The following is a 21,596-nucleotide window of genomic DNA, read 5'->3' as shown; positions in this document are numbered from 1 at the left end:
GGCAACGGGGTGATTACAGAGCTTGACCCATGTGGAGATTATTTAGTGGTCTCAATGGACAAGAGAAATCTCTAAAAAGCTTCTAATTAGCACACCCAGTCAATGAAATTGCAAACCTCATTATTTGAGTCAGGGCCAAAAAGTACAGGCCAATATAACCCCCAAATGACATCTTGGCAGTATTTGGAGCTTCTTACCCACAGAGTTCAGAATTACACTCACCATGATCTATAGTAATAATGATGATGATGGTGGTGACAATACCAACAACTCTAAAAATAGCAGCAACCATTTGTTGAGCGCTTACTACGTGCCAGGCATGATGCTAAATGCTTTACATGCATCATTTCTTCCAATCCTTGCAGTAACTCCACGAGAAAGTTTCTATTATCATGCTTATTTTATAGGAACATGAGGTTTTTATAGGAAAATGAGGTTAATGGATGCTTAGCTAGCAAATGATTGAGTTGACTCCAAAGCCAGCAGGCTTTGCTGGAATGGAGACCCACCATCCCACCCGTTGTATCTTTTCTAGCAAAAACCATAGCCTTTTTGATGTGTCTCATGGAAAAATGACAAATGCTTATGTTAGGAATGCTTATAAAACTAATTTTGATACCACTGCATACATCTTAGGCCTTTACGAGAAGCCAGAGCAGATCTTTCTAGCCAGTAGAATAATGGAAGCATGGTAGAAAAAAATAATAGACTAGGAGTTAGATGTCCTGAGTTCTAGCACTAGATCCATCCATAACAAGCTGTGTGACTCATCAAATCACTTCACCTCTCTCATTCTTGGTGGCTTATTCTTGGAAGTGATGATTGTAATATTTGCTCTCTCCTTGCAGGGTTGTTCTGAGAAAACAATGCGATGATGTACCTGAAAGCTCTTGGAGAAGTTTCAAGTGTTATGTAAATGAAAGGTGGTAATTAAAAACCTCCAGAGAAGGGCAGCCTATCTCAGTCATCAATTATCATGTTTTCTTCCTTGTCAGGAAACCTGTATTTTTCATGCTTCTTGGGGGGTATCGATAGCTCTGTGCAAAATTTTTGTTTGGGGTATGTGTGAAGAAAAGGATCACTCTGACAGCTCAGAACCCATTTGTGATAGGAACTAATAACCACATATAAACTGATGAAAGCAAAGGCAGGTGCATTCTCATGTGAAATTGTGAAAATTCATACTTCCATTTATTGGTTTTTATACTTAGTTATAAGAAGATGGAATATTCAACTGTCATAACACACATAAAGCCCAACTCTTTAAATAAGAAATTGGTATAGGAATTGACTTATCTAGAGAAATGGAAAAAAGATTTTGGGAAAAACATGAAAAATGTGAATATCAAAAAGCTTAGCATGTTCCCAAGCTTTGGAAACCTGGGTATGGGAATGCACCTGAGAAGTCTGAATCCGTTTTTTGCTCATATTATATTTTTTATGAAATTCAGTAATATTCCTGAATGAAAGCAAAAACTGAATTAAGAAGGAGCATTACTTCCAAGATGATGCAATGGGCTATGGGAATGTCTCAGGCTTTAGCTTCAGGAAGACCTGGGCAATAATTCTGACTTTGCAGCTTACAAGGTGCTAATTAACCTCTCTGAGCTTCTGTTTCTACTACATGGCTATTGCACATAAACCACCTGATGTCTTAGGCATTATGTTACTAGACAGACCAACAATATAATCTGATTAATGAAGACCTCACCAATGTAATGTCCATGTCTAAGTACCAGGGAGACTCTAAATTCTTCCTCACATCACTTTCTTTCAGCATGAATAAATAGGGACACGACCTACTAGTCTGAGCTTTATCTCCTCATGTTTTTTTTCTCAATTTTTCTTGCTGGAAGTGCTCAAGGAAAGCAATTGGGATTGATTGGGTTGTTGAGAAGTTGAGATCAGATAAAGGAAAGACTACCCTGGATAATCAGGATTTGTGTAGGGAAGGAAATCCAGAGTTCACCATTTTAAATGTATTGAGTCATACTTAATTACACAGTCTGAAATGACTGGGAAGGATACATTTGTCACAGATAGCATGGCACCGAAGTTAGAGCATGTGAGGTCCTTAATCAGCTATAGGGAAACTTTATGTGCCAGGAAGGTGTCAGGAGTATATACCCTTTGATTCACAGCTTTGCAAAATTTACCAAAAACTTGAGTTAAGAAATAATGTTGGTGAGAATTGGTTGGAAGTCTACACCTAGAATTTATTCCCAGGTTTAAGTTGGACCATCAGAGAGCCTTAAGTTGAACCAGTTGGCCCCTTCCTAATGTTAGCTTTTAGTGATATAGGTATAGCATTTTTGCCATAGACCTTTTTTGAGGAATGTTAAAAGTCACGGCCTAGGACGTGCATCACTATATTTGTGGTAGGGATCCTGTCCTTCCCAGAGATCTGCTTGATTATATTCTTGGAGTTTTTAAATCTTTCCTCTATACTATGAACAAAGTAGATTATTTTCCTTTCCTGTTTTTTTTTTTTTTTTGAGATTTTTCTAATAATTACGTAAAATCATGCTATTTCCCTGCATAATGATCTTAACTGGCTCTAGACTAACTCCAGAGTAAAATCCAAGTTCCTTTTCAAAGCCTTCATGTCCTTCTTGAAATGGCCTCATGTTACTTACTTAGCCTCACCTCTTCCCTGTAGCCTCTTGAACCTCTGCTCTGGTCATATTGAACCTGAGAACTGTATTCCTTCAGCCTGATGTGTCCTTCCCACAACTGTCTACTGAATGAGTCATTCTTGGAGCCTCATCTCAAATATTAATCCTCAGAAGATGTTGCCTCCCCCAAGCTGACTTCAGAGTTCCTTTGCTTACTTGCTTCAATCCCAATTCAAGCAACACTTCTACTGTCTTGCAATTGCTTTTTTTTGTTTGTTTGTTTTGTTTTCTTTTATTTTGTTGATCTGTCTCCCGTCTAATCTGCGAGTGCCTGGAAGGTAGGATTGGTTTCCCCTTCGCTGCCTTAACTACAGTGCCTGCTGCTGTCTGTGCCTCTTTTCTGTCTTTGCATGCAAGCTGCCACCCGCCCCTCTTTCTTTCTTCTTTTGGTCCTCATCTTAAACATGGCTTGTTAATAATTTCAGTCAAGTGCTCGGAACAGTTGGAAAACCAGCTCTGACACATTCAAAACTCTTTTTTGGAAGAGGGTATAGTCCTCTAACGGAAGTACTGGTCCAAAAATTCACCTCTGTTTTGATTTTGTGTGACATTTCCCATCATGTAGAACATGATTAGCTGTCTTTTCTAGTGCTTCTTTAGGCCAAGTCTATTAATGAGATTTTGTTTAGTCCAGCATGAGTCAGAGCCAAGCATGTTTGCTCATAGATGTACATTAAAGGAACAGAGTCTGACTGGCAAGTGGCAGCCCAATCTTTAGGGCCGAGGTAATTTTCCAAAGCTGATTTTCTTAGTGTTCAGCAAAGTGGAATGTAATTTTAATTTGCAAAGAGAACTTTGGCTTCCAGAAACATAACTATCAGCTTTTTCTCAAAGCATTTCTCCACAATGATGCCAGAGAGGTCAGAATGGGATAGTTAGAGATACAAACAAATTTAATAAAAAGGAGGCCCCAAACAAATGAAAAAGTATGTCCTGAAATTTTGTTTTACAAAAGGGGAAGCAAAAAAGTTCAGCAAGTGTTCTTGTTTAATGATGTCCAAATACTCATTTAGTACAAATGTAAGTGCAAAGCATCACAGGAATGTATATTTAAAGATATTACAAAGCCAATTTGAATAAAGTTTTAGCTCACCAAGCAGTCAAAGGCATCAAAGACATTTATCTCCTTGCAAAAGATATTTTATGTGGAAGATTCAAATTGGCAAAACTTTTTAATTGGTTCACTTCTACAGTGCAACACATAAAAAGTTTATGGAGGCAACAATTCATTAGATGCTGCAGCATCAGGCCAGAGCACCAACTATTTATAATGCAGCCTGCCATTCACACATGCGGCCACATCAGAATGAGATATGAAAGTTCACCAAGTGGGTAGGTTTTCATTAACCATTCCATTTCCCTTTGTAAAGTTGAGGGCCATACAAATAATTCTTTCACCTTGGCTTTCCTATGTAAAATAATATGCATAATTAAGTGTACTATTCATGTACCAGATGTAATGGAAAGATGATTGACTCCAATGCAAGTAAATGTATAATACAGCAAACTCATAGATGATATGATTCTCTCTTCCTTGCCCTCTTTCTCTCCTTCTGCAACCTATGGTTTCTCTGAACTGGCAGGAGTAGGGCTCACAGGGATAAAAGATGACACATTGATCTCATTTCTGATTCTTCGCAGGGTCATTGATTTGTGAGTACAGAATTAGGAGGACTAGTTTAGGGACATTTAGCCATGTATTCAATGAGGAAAAAGGGCCATATCTCCCACGGGTCTATGGAGATGAGGGCTTTACTGACATTGCAAATGGTAATAGAACCCAGATTTTGGGAGACATTGCTTTGCTAGAGTAACCTTGGGAGCATGAACTTGTTTTTTTCTACTATTTTCTTTTAATAGAGAGGGGAAACAATATGAAAGGCTAGGTATTATACAAAATCAACAGACATTTGCTAGGACCTAGGAGCTCTATTTCTTTTGTTAAATGAACATTTAAAGCTACCTGATGACAGCTACTGTTATGTCTCTTTCACCTCGCAGGAACGACGGTCGAGGGGTTGGGACGAAGGTGACTGGTGTGATTCAGTCTGGTGGGACCATTAGCCCAAGAGGATCAGAACATTGCTCAAGGAAAGGGGCAAGAGTAGGTCTCAGGGTTAAGGTTAATAGAAATCAGAGTCAGCATGTCCCTCAGATAACATGGATCTCTGAAGCCCACAGACTTCATGGCATGATCTTTTTCCTTTCAGGTGTAACAGGTGAGTTCAGATGAGGAGTTTCAATGAGAACTCATTTCTCTGTTGTATACCCCGCTCTGTGGTTGGAGTTTCTTCCACTCTGTGAAGAGGTACAGCAGTTGGGAGGATATTTATTGTGCATCGTAATTAATAAAGCTTATAATCATCATAATTAGTATTTCTCGAGCACCTACTGTGTGCCGAGGCCCATGCTGGGAGTTTATATTAGGTATCACTTCATTACACTGGATCCCTAGTATAACCCTGAGACATCAGCGTCAGAGACCTCCTTTTATAGAAAAGCGAGCTTCAGAGATCTTGAGTAATGTACCTAAGTCACACCGTGAGTAAAGGAACAGGGATTCAAGCCAAGTCTGCCATCATCCTGCTTCAGAGCATGGAAACCTTTCCTGGCAGTCCCTGGGCATGTTCCTTGCTTCTCTTGGATGCCACCAGCATAGAAGTTCTTTTACCTACTGGTGGTTTCGTGCATCTCTCTGCCGTAGGGCGTTCTCTGGCTTCTGACGTGTGTTCAGTTAGAACACAGGGCAGGCTGGAGGCACTAAGGAGCTAATGAGGAGCAACCCTCAGTTCTCAACCACTGAGGTTTAGAAAAATGAATATCCTGTTTCCTTGCCCTTTAGCAGTTCTGAGGTGTTTTCTCCACAATCTCTCAGAGTCCCCTATGGGACAAAGTCCCAGTTGCCCACAGAGTAATCCCTCATTAAACTACCTTTTACCTTCCTTCCATCCTTCCTTTCTTCCTTCCTTCCTTCCTTCCTTCCTTCCTTCCTTCCTTCCTTCCTTCCTTCCTTCCTTCCTTCCTTCCTTCCTTCCTTCCTCCCTTCCGCTCATGGTGTTTCCTGAGATCACCTCCCAAACACTACCGCTATCCAAGATCCAAATTAAGACAACTATGTTCCCCTGGGGAGGTCTTCCACCTGCTGGTTAATGACAGAATTATGCATTATTTGCAATGAAAACTTAAGACAGATGAGAAAGACTCATTGCATATGTCTGAAGACACTGGGAACTCTGAAACCTAGCTGTCACTTTTGTGCACAGACAGAGCAGGGAGTTTTAGAACAGCACAGGCATAGACATTTCTCCCTTTTCAGTGCAGTGGTCATGTGGAAAAAATATATTTTCCCAAGTGTTTACATCTGGTGTCTGAGCCAGCAGATTTCAGAATTAGTCCTTAAGTTCACTAATAATGTGGGAGTAGTTTAGGAGTGATAAAGTTTAAACATGACCATGTGCCACACAAATGCTCTCCTATACCAACAAGACTGAATTAGAAATGATATAAAGAAAAATGAGCTTGCTACATCTCATTAGGGTGTGCTGCTAGATTTGCATTTTTGTTTAATACTCAAATGCTGCCATGTTATGGCTGAGTCATGACTTCAACATCCTTTAACAAATTAAAATGAGATTGGGTAAACAGACATCTAGAACACCAGGCAAGCATTTATGAGTTTCAAAATGGTGCAGGTGATTAGCTAGAGCTTACCTGGCGAGCAGTGTGCCTGTGAGTAGCCAATTTCCTTCTGATACTTTGAATGTGTTGTATTTATTAGAGTAAATTCAAGTGGTATTTCATTAGTTGAGATAAATGGGTGTATCTATAGGGAAGAAAGATTGGCTAAAAAAAATACCACAGGTATATAGAAATGACATCAGAATCCTGCTGATAATGCGAAAAGAAATAACTTCTTCTGTGATCCCTAGTTTCGTTTCATTATCAGGAAGGGACTATTGCCAGCCTTCAGCATCATATTCCAAATAGGACTCATCCTTTACTGATGAGATAATAGTTCATTTACACCCAAGATTGTAACACAGTTTAGAATTACTCTTTCCCTTTCAATTTGCTTCCCTCTTCCAATATCTGCAGATTCATAGTTGGTTATAAAGGAGATTTGTGGTTTTAAAACATCATCTTATTTTCCTCCTTTTCGCTAACGAGTTGTATAAAATAAGTATGATTTTCCTAATATTCATTTTGAGTGTAGAAATATACAGTTTAGCAAGGAGCATCAAAGCGCTATTAATGCTGCAATTTGGTGACAAAACACCTCTCCGTTTTCAAGTACCTCTTGCTATATTTCTTCATTTCAAAGGATTTATTGTATTATTTCCTTGGCTGTAATGGTTGGGTCCCAGCGTAATAGGCTTATTTTGATATTTTCTCCACAGTTTAAGTTATTTCAATAACGACTGACTCTACCTTTGAATGATGCTCAGCAAACAGGAAAACAGTGGGTGTCCCATTTTGCCTTTTGCTTCTCAGTACCTTCAAGGGATCATGTCATCATTGGTGAGTGTGAGCAGCATCTGAATACTGACTTGGCAGACTCTTCTTCCTCTTTCCATTTGAGGAAAACTGTGGCTCCTGGGCCATCCATTCTAGTTTTTTAAAAAAATTTCAAGCAACTCCTACCATAAGAACCTGAACTTCTAAGATGTAAATATCGATAATGACATGGATCGGAAACAAGTTGTGAACAAATTAGTCCACCTCTGACTTAGGCAATTAAGCAGAATCCAGTGCATGTGGTGGTTGCATGTGGCACTGTGGTTCTAACTACTGGATGAATCGGAATTTGGCCTGTGAATCTTTTAGAATTTTACTAGTATGTGATAACAACCACAGGCAGAGAGACAATAAACTCGATTCAGCCTTTGTGACTGAAAAATAAATGTATTGTGTCCATGTAGGAACATGTTTTCTGAGCCTGTGTGAGGGCTGGGAAAGAGAGGTATTGAACTTCCATTATTAGAGGTAGTTTTTCCTACTATCTGGCTTTATGGACACCATGCTAATACTCTGGGGAGTTTTGGTGGTAGAAATGAACTCAAGAAGGTCAACTGTAAATCTCTCACTCCCTGTTGTGGTTGGCAGGCTTTTAAGGAATATTTATATTTTTGTGCATCCTAGAGTTAAAGAAGTCACAATTCTACAGGCAAAATATTAGGTATTTAAGGACCCCTACAGTAGATTGGGCGTCTGCAGAATTTCTTCTTAATGTAAATACAATGTTAAGGAAGTATGAGAAAAAATCTTAACAAAGAAAGAATTTGAATACCATGATACATGTTCTTTATTCATATTTAATTTATTTTTTGAAATTAGTCATTGACTGGAACAATAGTGTTCTCAGTGGTTCTTTCTGGCCTGGCAGTTCAGAAACTTTCTTCAGGAGAACCAAGCATCATTGGGCTGTAGGAGGAGAGCCTTCATCCCAAGAATGCACTCTTTGTGTTGGGTCAGTGGAAGTAGCTCCTGACTGATTATCCTGCTCCTATTCTTGATTCCCAGTCTGTTTTCCACACGGCAGACAGAGTGATCCACCAACTAAGGTCAGATTCTGTTACGCTGCTCTCAAAAACTCCAATGGCAGCTTATTTCATTTGTAGTGAAAGTCAGTAGGCATGTAAGCTGACTTCCAAGTTACTTCATGGACAATTTTACCAAATGTTCCATGGATACATATCACATGACCTCTAGCTTTGCAAATTGAGTTGTTTTTTTTTTTCTCTTCTATCCCAAACCCAATTGTAAATCAAGAACATACATTTTAAGATTTTGACAACAGCATTCAGCTTCTATATCTTATTAGTTACTTTGACACCAGTTGTTAGAAGAGATGAATTTGAAATCTCTGTGGCTTAAATAATACAAGTTTACTCCTTGCTGCCACAATCTTTTGGGTCTATTTCTAGTTGGGTCTATTTCTAGTGGGTTCCTTCCACACGGTCAGTCAGGAACCCAGGCTTCTTCACTATTAAGGCTCCTCCTCCCTCTAGGTTCTTGGAGCCTCTCCATGCAGCCAGAGTGTGAGAGAAGAGGTAGGATGGTGCTACAAGATTTTCTGTCCATATTCCACTGGGAATCTGTCACTTGATCCCATTGACAACAGAGGATGTTGAGAAATGCAGTGTGTGCCTAGGAAGAGGAACAAATAGGATTGTCAATTAGCTAGTAGACTTGCCATTTCTTTCTACCACTTTTACCCTGAGTAGACTATGTGGCCTATTTCATTATTTCTCATTTCTCAGTTGTCTAGATCTTGCTCTTAAATAGCCATCCTAGTTGGATGTTGTGTTATATTCTTGGCAGGGAAAGAGCAAGTCTCTGGAGTCAGACAATCCTGAGTTTACCTTATAACTGGGGCACTTACTGTTAGCCTTTGGGTAAATTATTGAACCTCTCTGATCATTAGCTGCTTCATCTGTCCAAGCAGGTATAAAATCCTTGCCTCATGAGATGACTGAATAATAATCATATCAAAGAGTAGAATAGCAGATGTTAGGAGCACAGATCCTGAAGCCAGCCTGTTTGTGTTTGAATCCTGGCTGTATTCCTTATCTGCTAGATGGTCTTGGATGAGCTTCAGTTTCCTCATCTGCAAAATAAGAATCATGACATTATCTACCACCCAGAGGTTTGGGGAAGTAAATGAGGTAATATATGTAAGGCACTTAGAATAGTGGCCATAAACATAAAGTAGAGTAAGTGGCATGTGACTGTTCACTCTAATCTTAAATGCTCTTGATAAATGGTATTTTCCCCAAGTTGTTGCTTGATATGGCTTATTCTTTTCAGCAATTATTGAATACTAAAGAAAACCCCAAAGATTCTCTAAAAGGGCTCTTCAAAGGTAGGATTTCAGGCATATTAATGGGATGTCAAGGAACTTTGTGTAGAGAGCCCTGCCAAATGACCACCTGCTCTGATTATTGCAATGTTGGTTCTGGGTCCTGGAGGAAATTTCTCAAGAGAGAATATTTACCCAGAGCTCTTTAGAGTGATTTTTTTTTTTAAAAGTGTGATGTGAGGTTAAATAGCATGGGACTCATGATCAATTTTGGTGAACAATGGAGATGGGAGGTTATTCAGGGTATTAGGCTCATCTAAGTAGAATATTACAGTCTGAAAAATTGTTTAAAGAGAAATATAATTAGAATAATGGGACAACATAATGGGAAATCAATGCTATTAATGTAACTGCTAATTACTGCATTAGAACATTTATCCAAATCCCTTCTCCTTAAAACTAAAAACATGAAATTAAGTCACCACGGTAGGCAATTTGTGTAGAGGGACTCAGGGATATTGGATTATGCTGGAAAATCTGCCCAGAACAATTTGTCGTTGTACCAAACATCAAGCTGGATCCTCTCAGTTTCAAGGAGAGAATGTGCTTGGGAAGACTCATTTTTTCACTGCCTTCATATTGGTCATTTTAGGTCTCATGGGTTCTAGGTATTAAAAGTGCTCTAATGTTTGAAATAGAATTTTTGTTTCCTTCCCTTAGGAGTTAGTTTACTGAATGCGGGTCTATTTGACAAAATCACAAAAGCTAGGATTTGGAGTGTTCTGATTACCCTCTGGGAAGGTGGAATGAAGAGCTTGGATTGATTTGGAATTGTTTTGAGGGTAGAACGGACAGTGCAGCATGCCTCGCAGAGAGAATGGTGGTCTCACAATAAACTGAAGGGAATGTGACAACCCAAGTACCTGGAGACTGGGGCTAAAAGCCAGATGTTTTGATTTGAGGTATCAAGGTACAATACAGACTCTGTCTCTTTGGTGTCATTGTGAGTTTAGGTTGGAGACCAGAGAGTTTACCATTTGGGAGGATGGGAGCAGTCCAGAAGTAAGGCGTAGAGTCCAGAACCAGGAGCAGGAGGCTCAGAATCCCCAGGTAAATGGTAGGGATGAAGTTTGTCTTCTTTTTAGTTGTAGAAAAAAGCCCCATATAACATAAAATTCACCACTTTAACCATTTTCAGTGCATAATTCAGTGTCATTAATCCCATTTATAGTGTTATGCAACCATCACCACTATTCCCAAAACTTTTTCATCACCCCAAACAGAAACTGTAACCCTTATGCAATCACTCTCCATTCTCTCCTCCATTAGCCTTTGATAACCTCTAATCTACTTTTTGTCTCTGTGAGTTTGCCTATTTCGGGTATTTCATATAGGTGGAATCCTACAATATTTACCTTTTTGTGTCTGGGTCATTTCACACAGCGTAATGTTTTCAAGGTTCATCCATGTTGTAACATGGGTCAGAATTTCTTTGTTTTTAAGGTTAAATAATACTCCATTGTATTTTTTTTTTTTTTAGGTTTTAAATATCTTTTTTCAATAGACTATCTTATTTACGTGGATACAGAATCATTTTACATTATTTTTATTTTTTTGGAGGAGGAGAAAGAGGAGGGTGGAGTGGTGGGGAGGGGCAAAGGGGTAGAGAGAGAGAGAGAGAATATCTTAAGGAGGCTCCGCACCCAACACAAAGCCAGATGCAGGGCGCGATCCCACCATCCTGAGATCATGACCTGATGCTTAAATCACTGAGCCGCCCAGGCACCCCTCATTTTACATTATTAGATTAGACACTAATAGATGCTTTATTTTAATAGGTTATCAAGGAAAACAAAAAGGAAACTATTCAGTAGTGTTCTTGATTAGCCTGTCTTACACAGCAGGAGAATCTGGAAACACATGGAACCTGTACAATTGAGGCTGGAGAACCTGTGTTTTTCTCTGGCTGGACAGTGGAGAACTTCAATGGCTTAGACTGCACTTGCCTTTTCTGAACAAACATTTATACAGGAAAAGAGAAGGACTCCTAGCCCTGAATAGTTTAAACACACTTCTGAAAACAGTGTGAACAGTGTGAGTGGGGAAAACGAAGCCCCTGGCAGGTGGGGCGGACGGGACTCCAGATTAATGAGGTCTGTTGGTCCAGCAAAAGTGCAGGTGTTCCACTCACAGATATATATCTGTCAATGGACATTTGGATTGTTTCTACCTTTTCTTTTTGCTGATTGTGAATAATGCTGCAAGAACATCAGCATTAAAGGGTCAGAGTCTGCTTTTAATTCTTTTGGGTGTATACACAGGAGTGGAATTGCTGGGTCAAATGGTAGTTCTGTTTAGCTCTTTGAGGAACAGCCAAACTGTTTTCCTGGAGTTGTTCTTGAGATATGTGAAGCTGCTGACAGGTGTGCAGAGGTGGGGATGAGGTCTGACACTAGGAAGTGGAGCAAAGAAGAGGAAAATGGACCACAGGGACACAGCAGAAGCCCCAGCCAGCGGCCTGGCCATGCACAGAGTTGGCATTGCTAATTTGTTCTCAGGTGTGGTCTGTGAACTGGTTTGGCTTTACTTGGGTGCTGGTTTTAATGGCAGCATCTCAGGGCCTGCCCCAGAAGCACTTGCTTGTGCCTGTCTGACGTGCCCGGGCCCCCACCTGGGCATCTTGCATGTGTATTCTGAGTGGGGTGCCCAGAGGATCTGCATTTCCAACACGATCCTGGGTGATGCTGGGCCTGCTGGTTCCTAGACTACACCTTGATGTGAGGGTCAGCACAGCCTGCATATTGGACTACTGGTGAGTTCTCAAGCATTCCAATGCCTGGCCCCACCACAGAGGTTCTGATTTGATTGGTTTGGGGGGTAAATCTGGCTTTTGGTATTTTAACAAAGTTCTCATGAGATTGTACTGTGCAGCTAGGGTTTGGAACTTCTGTTCTGGGTGTGGACATTGTCTTCTCTCTTGCACGTGTGTCCTCCCTCCACCCTTCCTGTTTTCTTTCCAACTCTTCTGATTAAAACAGAGTCAAATTCTCAACTGATTGATCTCTCTTTGATTTATCATGTACCTTGCCTGCAGATTAATCTTTCTAAACCAGTTCTGAACAGACTGCTCTCTTGCAGCAACTTTCAGTGGCTCCTCCTTGCCCTCCATGAATCAAAAAGACCTTGTACTCTGAGGCCCTCCCTGGGGTAGCTCCAATCTTCTTTTTCAACCATGTCTCCTTTTTGACCGAGACCTATATATTAGGGAAAATAATTTCTGTCCTCTGAATACACCATGGGTTTTCCTATCTGTATGATTTTGCTTGGGTTAGCTCTCCATCTGTTTAATCTTTTTTACATATGTGTCAGTCAGAGACCATCCCTATTTTTACTTACTCCTATGAAGACCTTCCCTAATCTTTGCAACCGATGAAATCCTTTTTTGTTTTTTTGCTAGCATTTTTATTTGTTGTTTTCTTACAGAATTTACTTTTTCCCCCCCTCGTATTTCTGGAATTTGTGTTCTTCTCTTACCTTCCTTACTGGATTAGAAACTCTTTGGGGGCCAGAGCCTCTTTTTTGTTCATGTTTGTATCCCCTGCTGGGTCTACTACAGTGCCTAGCACATGGTAGGCATCCCCAAAGATTGGTTAAATTGTGTTAAATTGAGTAATTTGCCTCCATGTTATTAATTCTATTTTGACCTCTCTGCCATATACTGATATTTTAATTTCACTGCCTGGCATTTAGTAGATCCTTAGGGATTTTATTTAAATAAATACTTTACCAAAAGCTCCAAATGTTCTTCATAAACAGGCAATACAACTTCCTTGGTGTCTTCCAAAGTTTACAATGTTTTTATTGTTTACTCTTTGTACTAGTTTGTTTGCATTTTGGCTTCCTTGTGTCCTGAGGCAGGGTGGGATCCATTGGAGGTCAGAGGCCACATTCATTTTAGTTTCAAAGACTCATTATATTCCTAAAAACTTTGGAGCATACTGGTAATGAGCCATGATTCTGGAAAGCCCATCCGGCTCTGATTCTTCCTCAGGTTCAAGTGGGAACTTCTGTGGTACTTAAGTGGGTGATGGGACTTGGAAGGTAATGACGTTTCCTGCAATTAAATCATGTCCATAGCAGTCACTTGCAATCCTGTAGGAACAATTATAAGGAATCCCCTCTCATTTGGCACAATGAAATATGAATATTTTTCTAACGGGCTAATTAGTGCAGTTATCATTTTTTTTTTGGCCAAAAATGTCAATGTGTAGGATTTAATTAGTCTGCCCTAGGATTACAAGATAACTTCTTAGCTTAGTCACTCTGTCAGCATTTTCAGGATTTGGAAGGATGCCAAGAACTATCACCTACACATAAACTTCTAGAAAAATTACTATGAAGAACAGGTAAAGCTCCCCAAAATAAAATCTAAACTGTATGAGTGGAGGAGTTATGACCAAAGGAATACTTAGTTAGTGGAAAGTGTAAAAAAACAGGCCTTGACATCCCATTGCTCTTATTTCTACATTGCAGGACTTAGGTGGTTTAGATGTTGCAGTCTCAGATTTAGACTCTTTTGGTTTCTAGTAGCAGGACCTGATTCTACCTGGCTAAACTACATGGGAATTGATTGATAGGATGTCGGGTAATGAGCAGAAGGAAGGAGACTTGGAATAGCTCAGCCATGCAACATAGGGGATTAGGCAAGTTTCTGGGAGGTAGGTAATAGGGACTGTAGGGGGCAATCTCTTTAGGATTCTGCTGGTGGAATAAACATCTTACAAATAGTTTCAAATCTTTTGATTTTCCAGAAAAAGAGAGTTGGGTTGGCCTATGTCATGGAATAGGTTCAGTCAGGACCTCAGAATGTGTGACCTTATTTGGAATAAGGGTCTTTGCAGATGTAATTAAGGTAGGGTAGAGATGAGGCCATATAGGAAAGGAGTGAACTTTGCATCTAATGAGAGTGGTCTTATATGAGGCAGAAAAGAAGGAGACATGGACACACAGAGAAAGAAGTAATGTGCTATGGAGGCAGATGTCGGAGTGATGTGTCTACAAACTTAGGAATACCAAGGTTTGTCAGCAATTAACATAAGTTGCGAGAGAGGCATGGGACAACAATTTCTCTCTCAAGACTCCCCAGAAAGAACTAACCCTACTGACATCTTGATTTTGGACTAGGTCTGCCTAAACTATAAAAGAATAAGTTTTTCTTGTTTTAAGCCACCAAGTTTGCGGTAATTTGTTTCAATACCTTTAGGAAACTAGTACAGGTTTTATGTCCAGAGAGGTAGGGGACTTGATTGAAAGCCTCCTCGTAACTGTTTGCAATGGGCTAGAGGGACTTCCCCAAAAGAACTCCAATGGTTTTCCTCAAGGAAAAGAGCATGGATAAGTGGACAAAAACCACAATGTCTATTACATACCATAAACCTGAATTTCTATTTTCCCTGGGGAGTCTGAGGGACAAGGATGGGAAATGCGTTCTCTAGCTCCAGCCTCAGGTATAATGTGAAGCCCACCGTCAGATTTTGCCAAATTACAAGTAGTAACCAGTCTTTTGTGGGAGAATTAGGGGTATTATTGATGACAAAAAATACAGACAGAAAGACAATGCGTAGGACAAAGGCCTAGTTTACATGGTCAGGGTATGATATAATATGGGTCAGGAAGGTGATCTCTGAAATGAATGAAAATTGACTACTGTATCAATTGAAAGGAGCTTGGAATAATGATCCCACCTCCTTCCTTGACTGGGTTACTGTGATAAATGTATGTTGAACATAGTCAACAGAATAAATTCTAGCCTGTGTCCAGAGAAATCACAAAGGACTAAATGGAAATTGTCTATCTTGTTTGGGTGATTCTACATTCCATTCCCTTTATATTCTGAGGTGTTTGGTGGCCAGAGAGATACCTTTGTGTTTGTTTCCTTTGCAGCTTTAACAATTGACAACAACTAGTATTTACTGAGGGTTTCTTATGAGCCAAGAACCATGCTAAATATGTTACACAGGCATTGTTTTATTTATTCCTTAAACAACTTAACATTGTTCATTTCATTAGTGGCTGACTTTTGGGTGTGAAAACAGAGATTTATGGAGGTTATATATTTGCCTAGGGTCACATAACTGGTAAGTGATGGTACCAGGATTCAAATCCCAGAGTCTTGACCCCCAAGCCTAAATTCTTGAGTAATTGTGTGGCTATTGTGTGTACCTTTATGTGAGTATATCTATCATTTCAATAAAGAATTAGTTTTTTTTTTGTGTTGTTGTAATATTTCCTTCAAAAGTCCAGAAGCTTTGCTCATGTGGCATATTCCTTGGAAACTTTCAAAAGTCAATGGAATGAACCAGAACTTTCTTCATGCCATGAAGTATACTGTCTGCTAAGCTAATCTCTTTCCTACTGGGGAATATGTATAATACCAACTGGTTTAGCTAGAATGAAAATCAATCATCAAGGCCAGTGACAATGCTAAAAAAAAAAAAAAAAAAAAAAATCAAAAGCAGTTAGCATACAAATGAAAGTGATTCCCTGTAACTCTATGTGGGACAAATTTCCTGAACCACATACCAATAAATCAAGGCTATGGAGGCTCAGTTATAAAGGAAGATAGATGGATTGAACAGGTTTTCTGATACAAATAAGCTGTTTTGTTCTATATATCTATCAGCTAGTTATTCAGGTCTAATTTGGGAATGTGTAAGTAAACATGCCCAAATATATTTAAATACACTTGCATTAAAAGTTGCCAAATAATGCTCCACATCAACACAAGCAAATTATTTCTGGAATCTTTCAAGTGCCTTTTGCATAACTATAATTAGAAATTCTTTGCTATAAAAAAGTAGTCTATGAGGATATCCCTCCCTCATCCCCCACGCCCACCCCCCACCAAACCCCGTTCTTTGAGGTCACATTTTTGTTGTTGTTTGTCAATAGAAGGCTTTTTGAATTCTTTGGACCTGCCTTTGGAACATACCTTCTCAGTTGTGTTGAGTGACTTTCCTCCTGGGATTCTAGAGATTCAGATGAAGCCAGACAGATAAAGCTGCTTCCAGTTTCCCTTATTCCAAGAAGCTGGCTGACCGCAGGGCCTTGGGACTCTGTCAGGTACTGAGGTAATTTGTATCAGGACTTTGGGGCCATAAATCAATAGAGAGGATGCTTTTCTTGACTAGTTCTAGTTGTTTTCTTCTTCTTCTTCTTCTTCTTCTTCTTCTTCTTCTTCTTCTTCTTCTTCTTCTTCTTCTTCTTCTTCTCCTCTTCCTCCTCCTCCTCCTCCTCCTCCTCCTCCTCCTCCTTCTTCTTCTTCTTCTTCTTCTTCTTCTTCTTCTTCTTCTTCTTCTTCTTCTTCTTCTTCTTCTTCTTCTTCTTCTTCTTCTTCTTCTTCTTCTTCTTCTTCTTCTTCTTCCTTCAGATTTATTTATTTATTTGAAGAGAGAGCACACAAGCACACACAAGTGGGGGGAGGGGATGGGGGCCCAGATAATCTCAAGAAGACTCTCCACTGAGTGTGGAGCTGGATCACATTATGTGAGATTATGACCTGAGCTGAAATCAAGAGTCAGATGCTGAACCTACTGAACCACCCAGGAGCTCTTAGGTTCTTTCTTCTTTTTAAATTTAAATTTTTATTTAAATTCAATTTAATTGACATATAGTGTATAATTAGTTATTAGTTTCAGAGATAGAATTTAGTGACTCAGTTATATATAACACCCAGTGCTCATTACATCAACTGCCCTCCTTAATGCCTGTCACCCAGTTACCCCACTCCCCACCTTCCCTCCAGTGACCCTCAGTTTATTTCCTGTGATTAAGAAGCTTCTGCACAGCAAAGGATACAGTCAACAAAACTAAAAGACAACCTACAGAATGGGAGAAGATTTTGCAAATGACGTAACAGATAAAGGGCTAGTTTCCAAGATCTAAAAAGAACTTATTAAACTCAACAGCGAAGAAAAAAACAATCCAATCATGAAATGGGCAAAAGACATGAACAGAAATCTCACAGAGGAAGACATAGACATGGTCAACAAGCACATGAGAAAATGCTCCACATCACTTGCCATCAGGGAAATACAAATCAAAACCACAATGAGATACCACCTCACACCCATGAGAATGGGGAAAATTAACAAGGCAGGAAACCACAAATGTTGGAGAGGATGTGGAGAAAGGGGAATCTTCTTGCACTGTTGGTGGGAATGTGAACTGGTACAGCCACTCTGGAAAACTGTGTGGAGGTTCCTCAAAGAGTTAAAAATAGATCTGCCCTACACCCAGCGATTGCACTGTTGGGGATTTACCCCAAAGATACAGATGCAATGAAACGCTGGGACACCTGCACCCCGATGTTTATAGCAGCAATGTCCACAATAGCCAAACTGTGGAAGAAGCCTTGGTGTCCATCGAAAGATGAATGGATAAAGAAGCGGTTTATGTATACAATGGAATATTACTCAGCCATTAGAAACGACAAATACCCATCATTTGCTTCGACGTGGATGGAACTGGAGGGTATTATGCTGAGTGAAGTAAGTCAATCGGAGAAGGACAAACATTATATGGTCTCATTCATTTGGGGAATATAAAAATTAGTGAAAGGGCATAAAGGGGAAAGGAGGGAAAGGAGAAAAAATAAGTGGGAAATATCAGGAAGGGAGACAGAACATGAAAGACTCCAAACTCTGGGAAACGAACTAGGGGTGGTGGAAGGGGAGGTGGGCGGGGGGTGGGGGTGACTGGGTGACGGGCACTGAGGTGGGCACTTGACGGGATGAGCACTGGGTGTTATTCTATATGTTGGCAAATTGAACACCAATAAAAAATAAATTTATATATAAAAAAAGAATCTCTTATGGTTTGTTTCCCTCTCTTATTTCATCTTATTTTATTTTTCCTTCCCTTCCTCTATATTCATCTGTTTTGTTTCTTAAATTCCATATATGAGTGAGATCATATGATATCTTTCTCTGTTTGACTTTTTTTTGCTTAGCATAATTACCTCTGGTTCCAACCATGTTGTGACAAATGGCAAGACTTCATTCTTTTTTGATGGCTGAGTAATGTATATATACACCACATCTTCTTTATTCATTCATCTGTTGATGGACATCTGGGGTCTTTCTATAGTTTGACTATTGCTGTTATAAACATTGGGGTGCAGGTGCCTCTTTAAATCACTATGTTTGTGTCCTTTGGATAAATATCTAGTAGTGCAATTGCTGGGTCATAGGATAGCTATATTTTTAACTTTTTGAGGAACCTCCACACTGTTTTCCAGAGTGGCTGCACCAGTCTGTATTCCCACCAATACTGAAAGAGAGTTCCCCTTTCTCTGCATCCTTGCCAACATCTGTTGTTTCCTGACTTGTTAATTTTAGCCATTCTGACTGGTGTGAGGTGGTATCTCATTGCAGTTTTGATTTGTATTTCCCTGATACTGAGTGATGTTGAGCCTTTTTTCATGTGTCATTTGTATGTCTTTGGAGAAATGTTTGTTCATGTCTTCTGCCCATTTCTTGAGAGGATTTTTAAATTTTGTAGTATTGAGTTTGATAAATTCTTTATAGAATAGTATGGATACTAGCCCTTTACCTGATAAGACATTTGCAAATGTCTTTTCCCATTCCATAGGTTACCTTTTAGTTCTGTTGACTATTTTCTTTGCTGTGCAAAAGCTTTTTTTATCTTGATGAAGTCCAAATAGTTCATTTTTGCTTATTTTTCCCTTGCCTTTGAAGATGGGTCTAGCAAAAAGTTGCTGTAGCCAAGGTCAAAGAGGTTTCTGCCTTTTTTCTCCTCTTTGATATTGATGGATTCCTGTATCACATTTAGGTATTTTATCCATTTTGAGTTTTATTTTAGTGTAAGAAAGTGGTCCATTTCATTCTTCTGCACGTGGCTGTCCAATTTTCTCAATACCATTTATTGAAGAGATTGTTTTTTTTTCAATTGCATATTCTTTCCTGCTTTGTTGAAGATTAAGTGACCATAGAGTTAGGGTCCATTTCTGGGTTCTCTATTCTGATACATTGATCTATGTGTCTGTTTGTGTGTCAGTATTAGGTTTTTTCTTCTAATCCACTCAGAGTTGGACCAAAACATACAAGTGTCGTGGAAGGCTCTGGGCAGGAGCATTTTTGAGCATAGCTTCACACTAGCAATATCAAATAAATGTTCAACATTTATTTAGAGTTATGAAAATGTTGAAAGTAGAGGGCCACTGGTGGTAGCTCTGAACATTTTCTTTCTTGTTCTAAGACATAACCCAATGTCTGTAAGGCATGGCACCCTGGGTAAGAGCTAAGAGTGTGGACTCTGGAATCCAACTGCCTAGACTTCAATCTTGGCTTCATGTCCTGGTTTGTGACTTTGTGCAAGTTGCTTAATTTCTATGTACCGCAGTTATGTCTATAATAATAGTATTTAGTTTATAGAAGTGGATAATCCATATGGCACAATTAACATGAGTCCTAGCGCATAGGGATCCTACAAAAAAATGTTGTCTATTATTAATAGCCAAACAAAAGTCCTGCCCAGTAGAATCCTCCCTCTTGTAAATTTATGCCTTGCTTTTCTGTTGCGGAGTAATCTCTTACCTGAGCTTGGTCCATGTGATTTTGGTAGATGACTCTTCTTCTCTTTTACCCCCTACCCCAATTCCAGAGGTGGATTTATGGTCTGGATTTGACCTATCAATCTTCCATTTCCTCATGGCCATAGCAACTGGATGAATGGACCAATGAAACCCTGACCCGGCACTTCTGTAGAGCATTGGGAAGGAAAAGCTGATGTTGCTAGAATGCATGATGTAAGCCTGCAGATGCTAGGGTCACTGTGAGATAGGAAATGGAGTGAGAGAGAGAGAGAGGCTGAATCTTGAAATCATTGGGTCCTGGCATCCTTGAAGTCAGACTTACCACTGGACTTTTCAAACATTGGCACCAATAAATGCCCTTTTGATTAAGCTAGTTTGATTTAATTTCCAACATCTGAAACAAGGGTTAGCATATGCCTTGGTTTGTTTGGGACAGCCCTGGTTTATACCTGTTGTCTCAGCTAATTATAAATAGTGCCCTATTTCACTTTCAGAAATGTCCTGATTGAGAGGATAAATTATATGGCCATCTTATTTAAACCCCAAAGTCTGTATTAATACAGTAGCACTGGAGGAAGACCCTTGTGGAGTCCCACCTCCCAAAGCCTTCTCAAATTTCACTCACATACTGTGTTCTCACTGGGCAGAGCTCTGGTGGATACACTCGTCTGCATCCCTAACAAGGGTTTAGGGCCCCTTCTAGATGGTACCTACCACAGTGACCCCCTTCTATTCCATTTCTGACTTTTAGCCTACAGCTACTTAACTGTACTTAGGGCTCTCGTGCTCTTGTCCTGGTACTGACAAGCTGAACGTATCCAGTTAAGCAATTAGACTTCCAGTCAATCTTTCTCTCTCCCTGTCTCCTCTCCTTTTCCCTTGACTACTCACACTTGTGTGCACATGCACATATATACACACACGCAACTCTGGATTGAGTAAAGACCACCAGCTCCTGTCCCTTATCTCATTACCCTGTTTGTTTATTTTCCAGTTGTGTTGCAGGGGATAGGTTTATGCTGGGAGTTGGATGGGCAGACAAATAAGATCACCAGGATCATTTTAGGCAGTAGAAAACACATTGATCTCACTTGCGTTAAGTGATGTTGGCTTCTTTGAATTTCTTGTTTTCCCCTGTTGATGATAGATAATGCAAGCATCCAAAGGCAGATATCAGAGGCAGAGCATTGGTCCTGACCCAAGCTTCATCCTTACTGACAGTATAACCTTTAGGCAAATCACTTCTTACCTAAGTCTCCATTTGCTTCACTATTAAATGGATTTAAGAGTGTCTTCTCTGCCTATCCCACAAGGTTGTTTAGTGTTGAAACACAATAATACATTCCACTGTGGTTTATAAGCTGCTCTATCAATGCAGGGAACTGAAAACTGTTGTCATGCTATGGCAGTTTTCCTCACATCTCACATGGAACTTGTTTTGTTATCACCAGCATTCAAGAGGTAAGTCAGCAAGGTCCTAGTCCACCATCAGGCATATATATATATA

General features: G+C 39.7%; 1 protein-coding gene and 1 long non-coding RNA gene across 2 annotated transcripts in view; both read left to right on the top strand.

Annotated features, from left to right (window-relative positions):
- Window positions 1–4,908, top strand: part of LOC144281718 (uncharacterized) — a 29,895-nt gene extending 24,987 nt beyond the window's left edge. Inside the window, exons 3-4 of the mRNA XM_077844424.1 lie at window positions 849–923; window positions 4,677–4,908. Coding sequence (XP_077700550.1) covers window positions 849–923; window positions 4,677–4,908 — 307 coding nt within the window. The remainder of the gene's footprint in view (window positions 1–848; window positions 924–4,676) is intronic.
- Window positions 4,909–7,071: 2,163 nt separating this feature from the next.
- The window catches only part of LOC144282382 (uncharacterized), a 72,809-nt gene continuing 58,284 nt past the window's right edge, over window positions 7,072–21,596 (top strand). The window contains exon 1 of the long non-coding RNA XR_013350833.1: window positions 7,072–7,193. This is a non-coding gene — a long non-coding RNA (uncharacterized LOC144282382). The remainder of the gene's footprint in view (window positions 7,194–21,596) is intronic.

This window comes from Canis aureus, chromosome 13 (assembly GCF_053574225.1).
Source record: "Canis aureus isolate CA01 chromosome 13, VMU_Caureus_v.1.0, whole genome shotgun sequence".
Taxonomy (NCBI): domain Eukaryota; kingdom Metazoa; phylum Chordata; class Mammalia; order Carnivora; family Canidae; genus Canis; species Canis aureus.
This window is presented reverse-complemented; position numbering and strand designations above follow the sequence as displayed.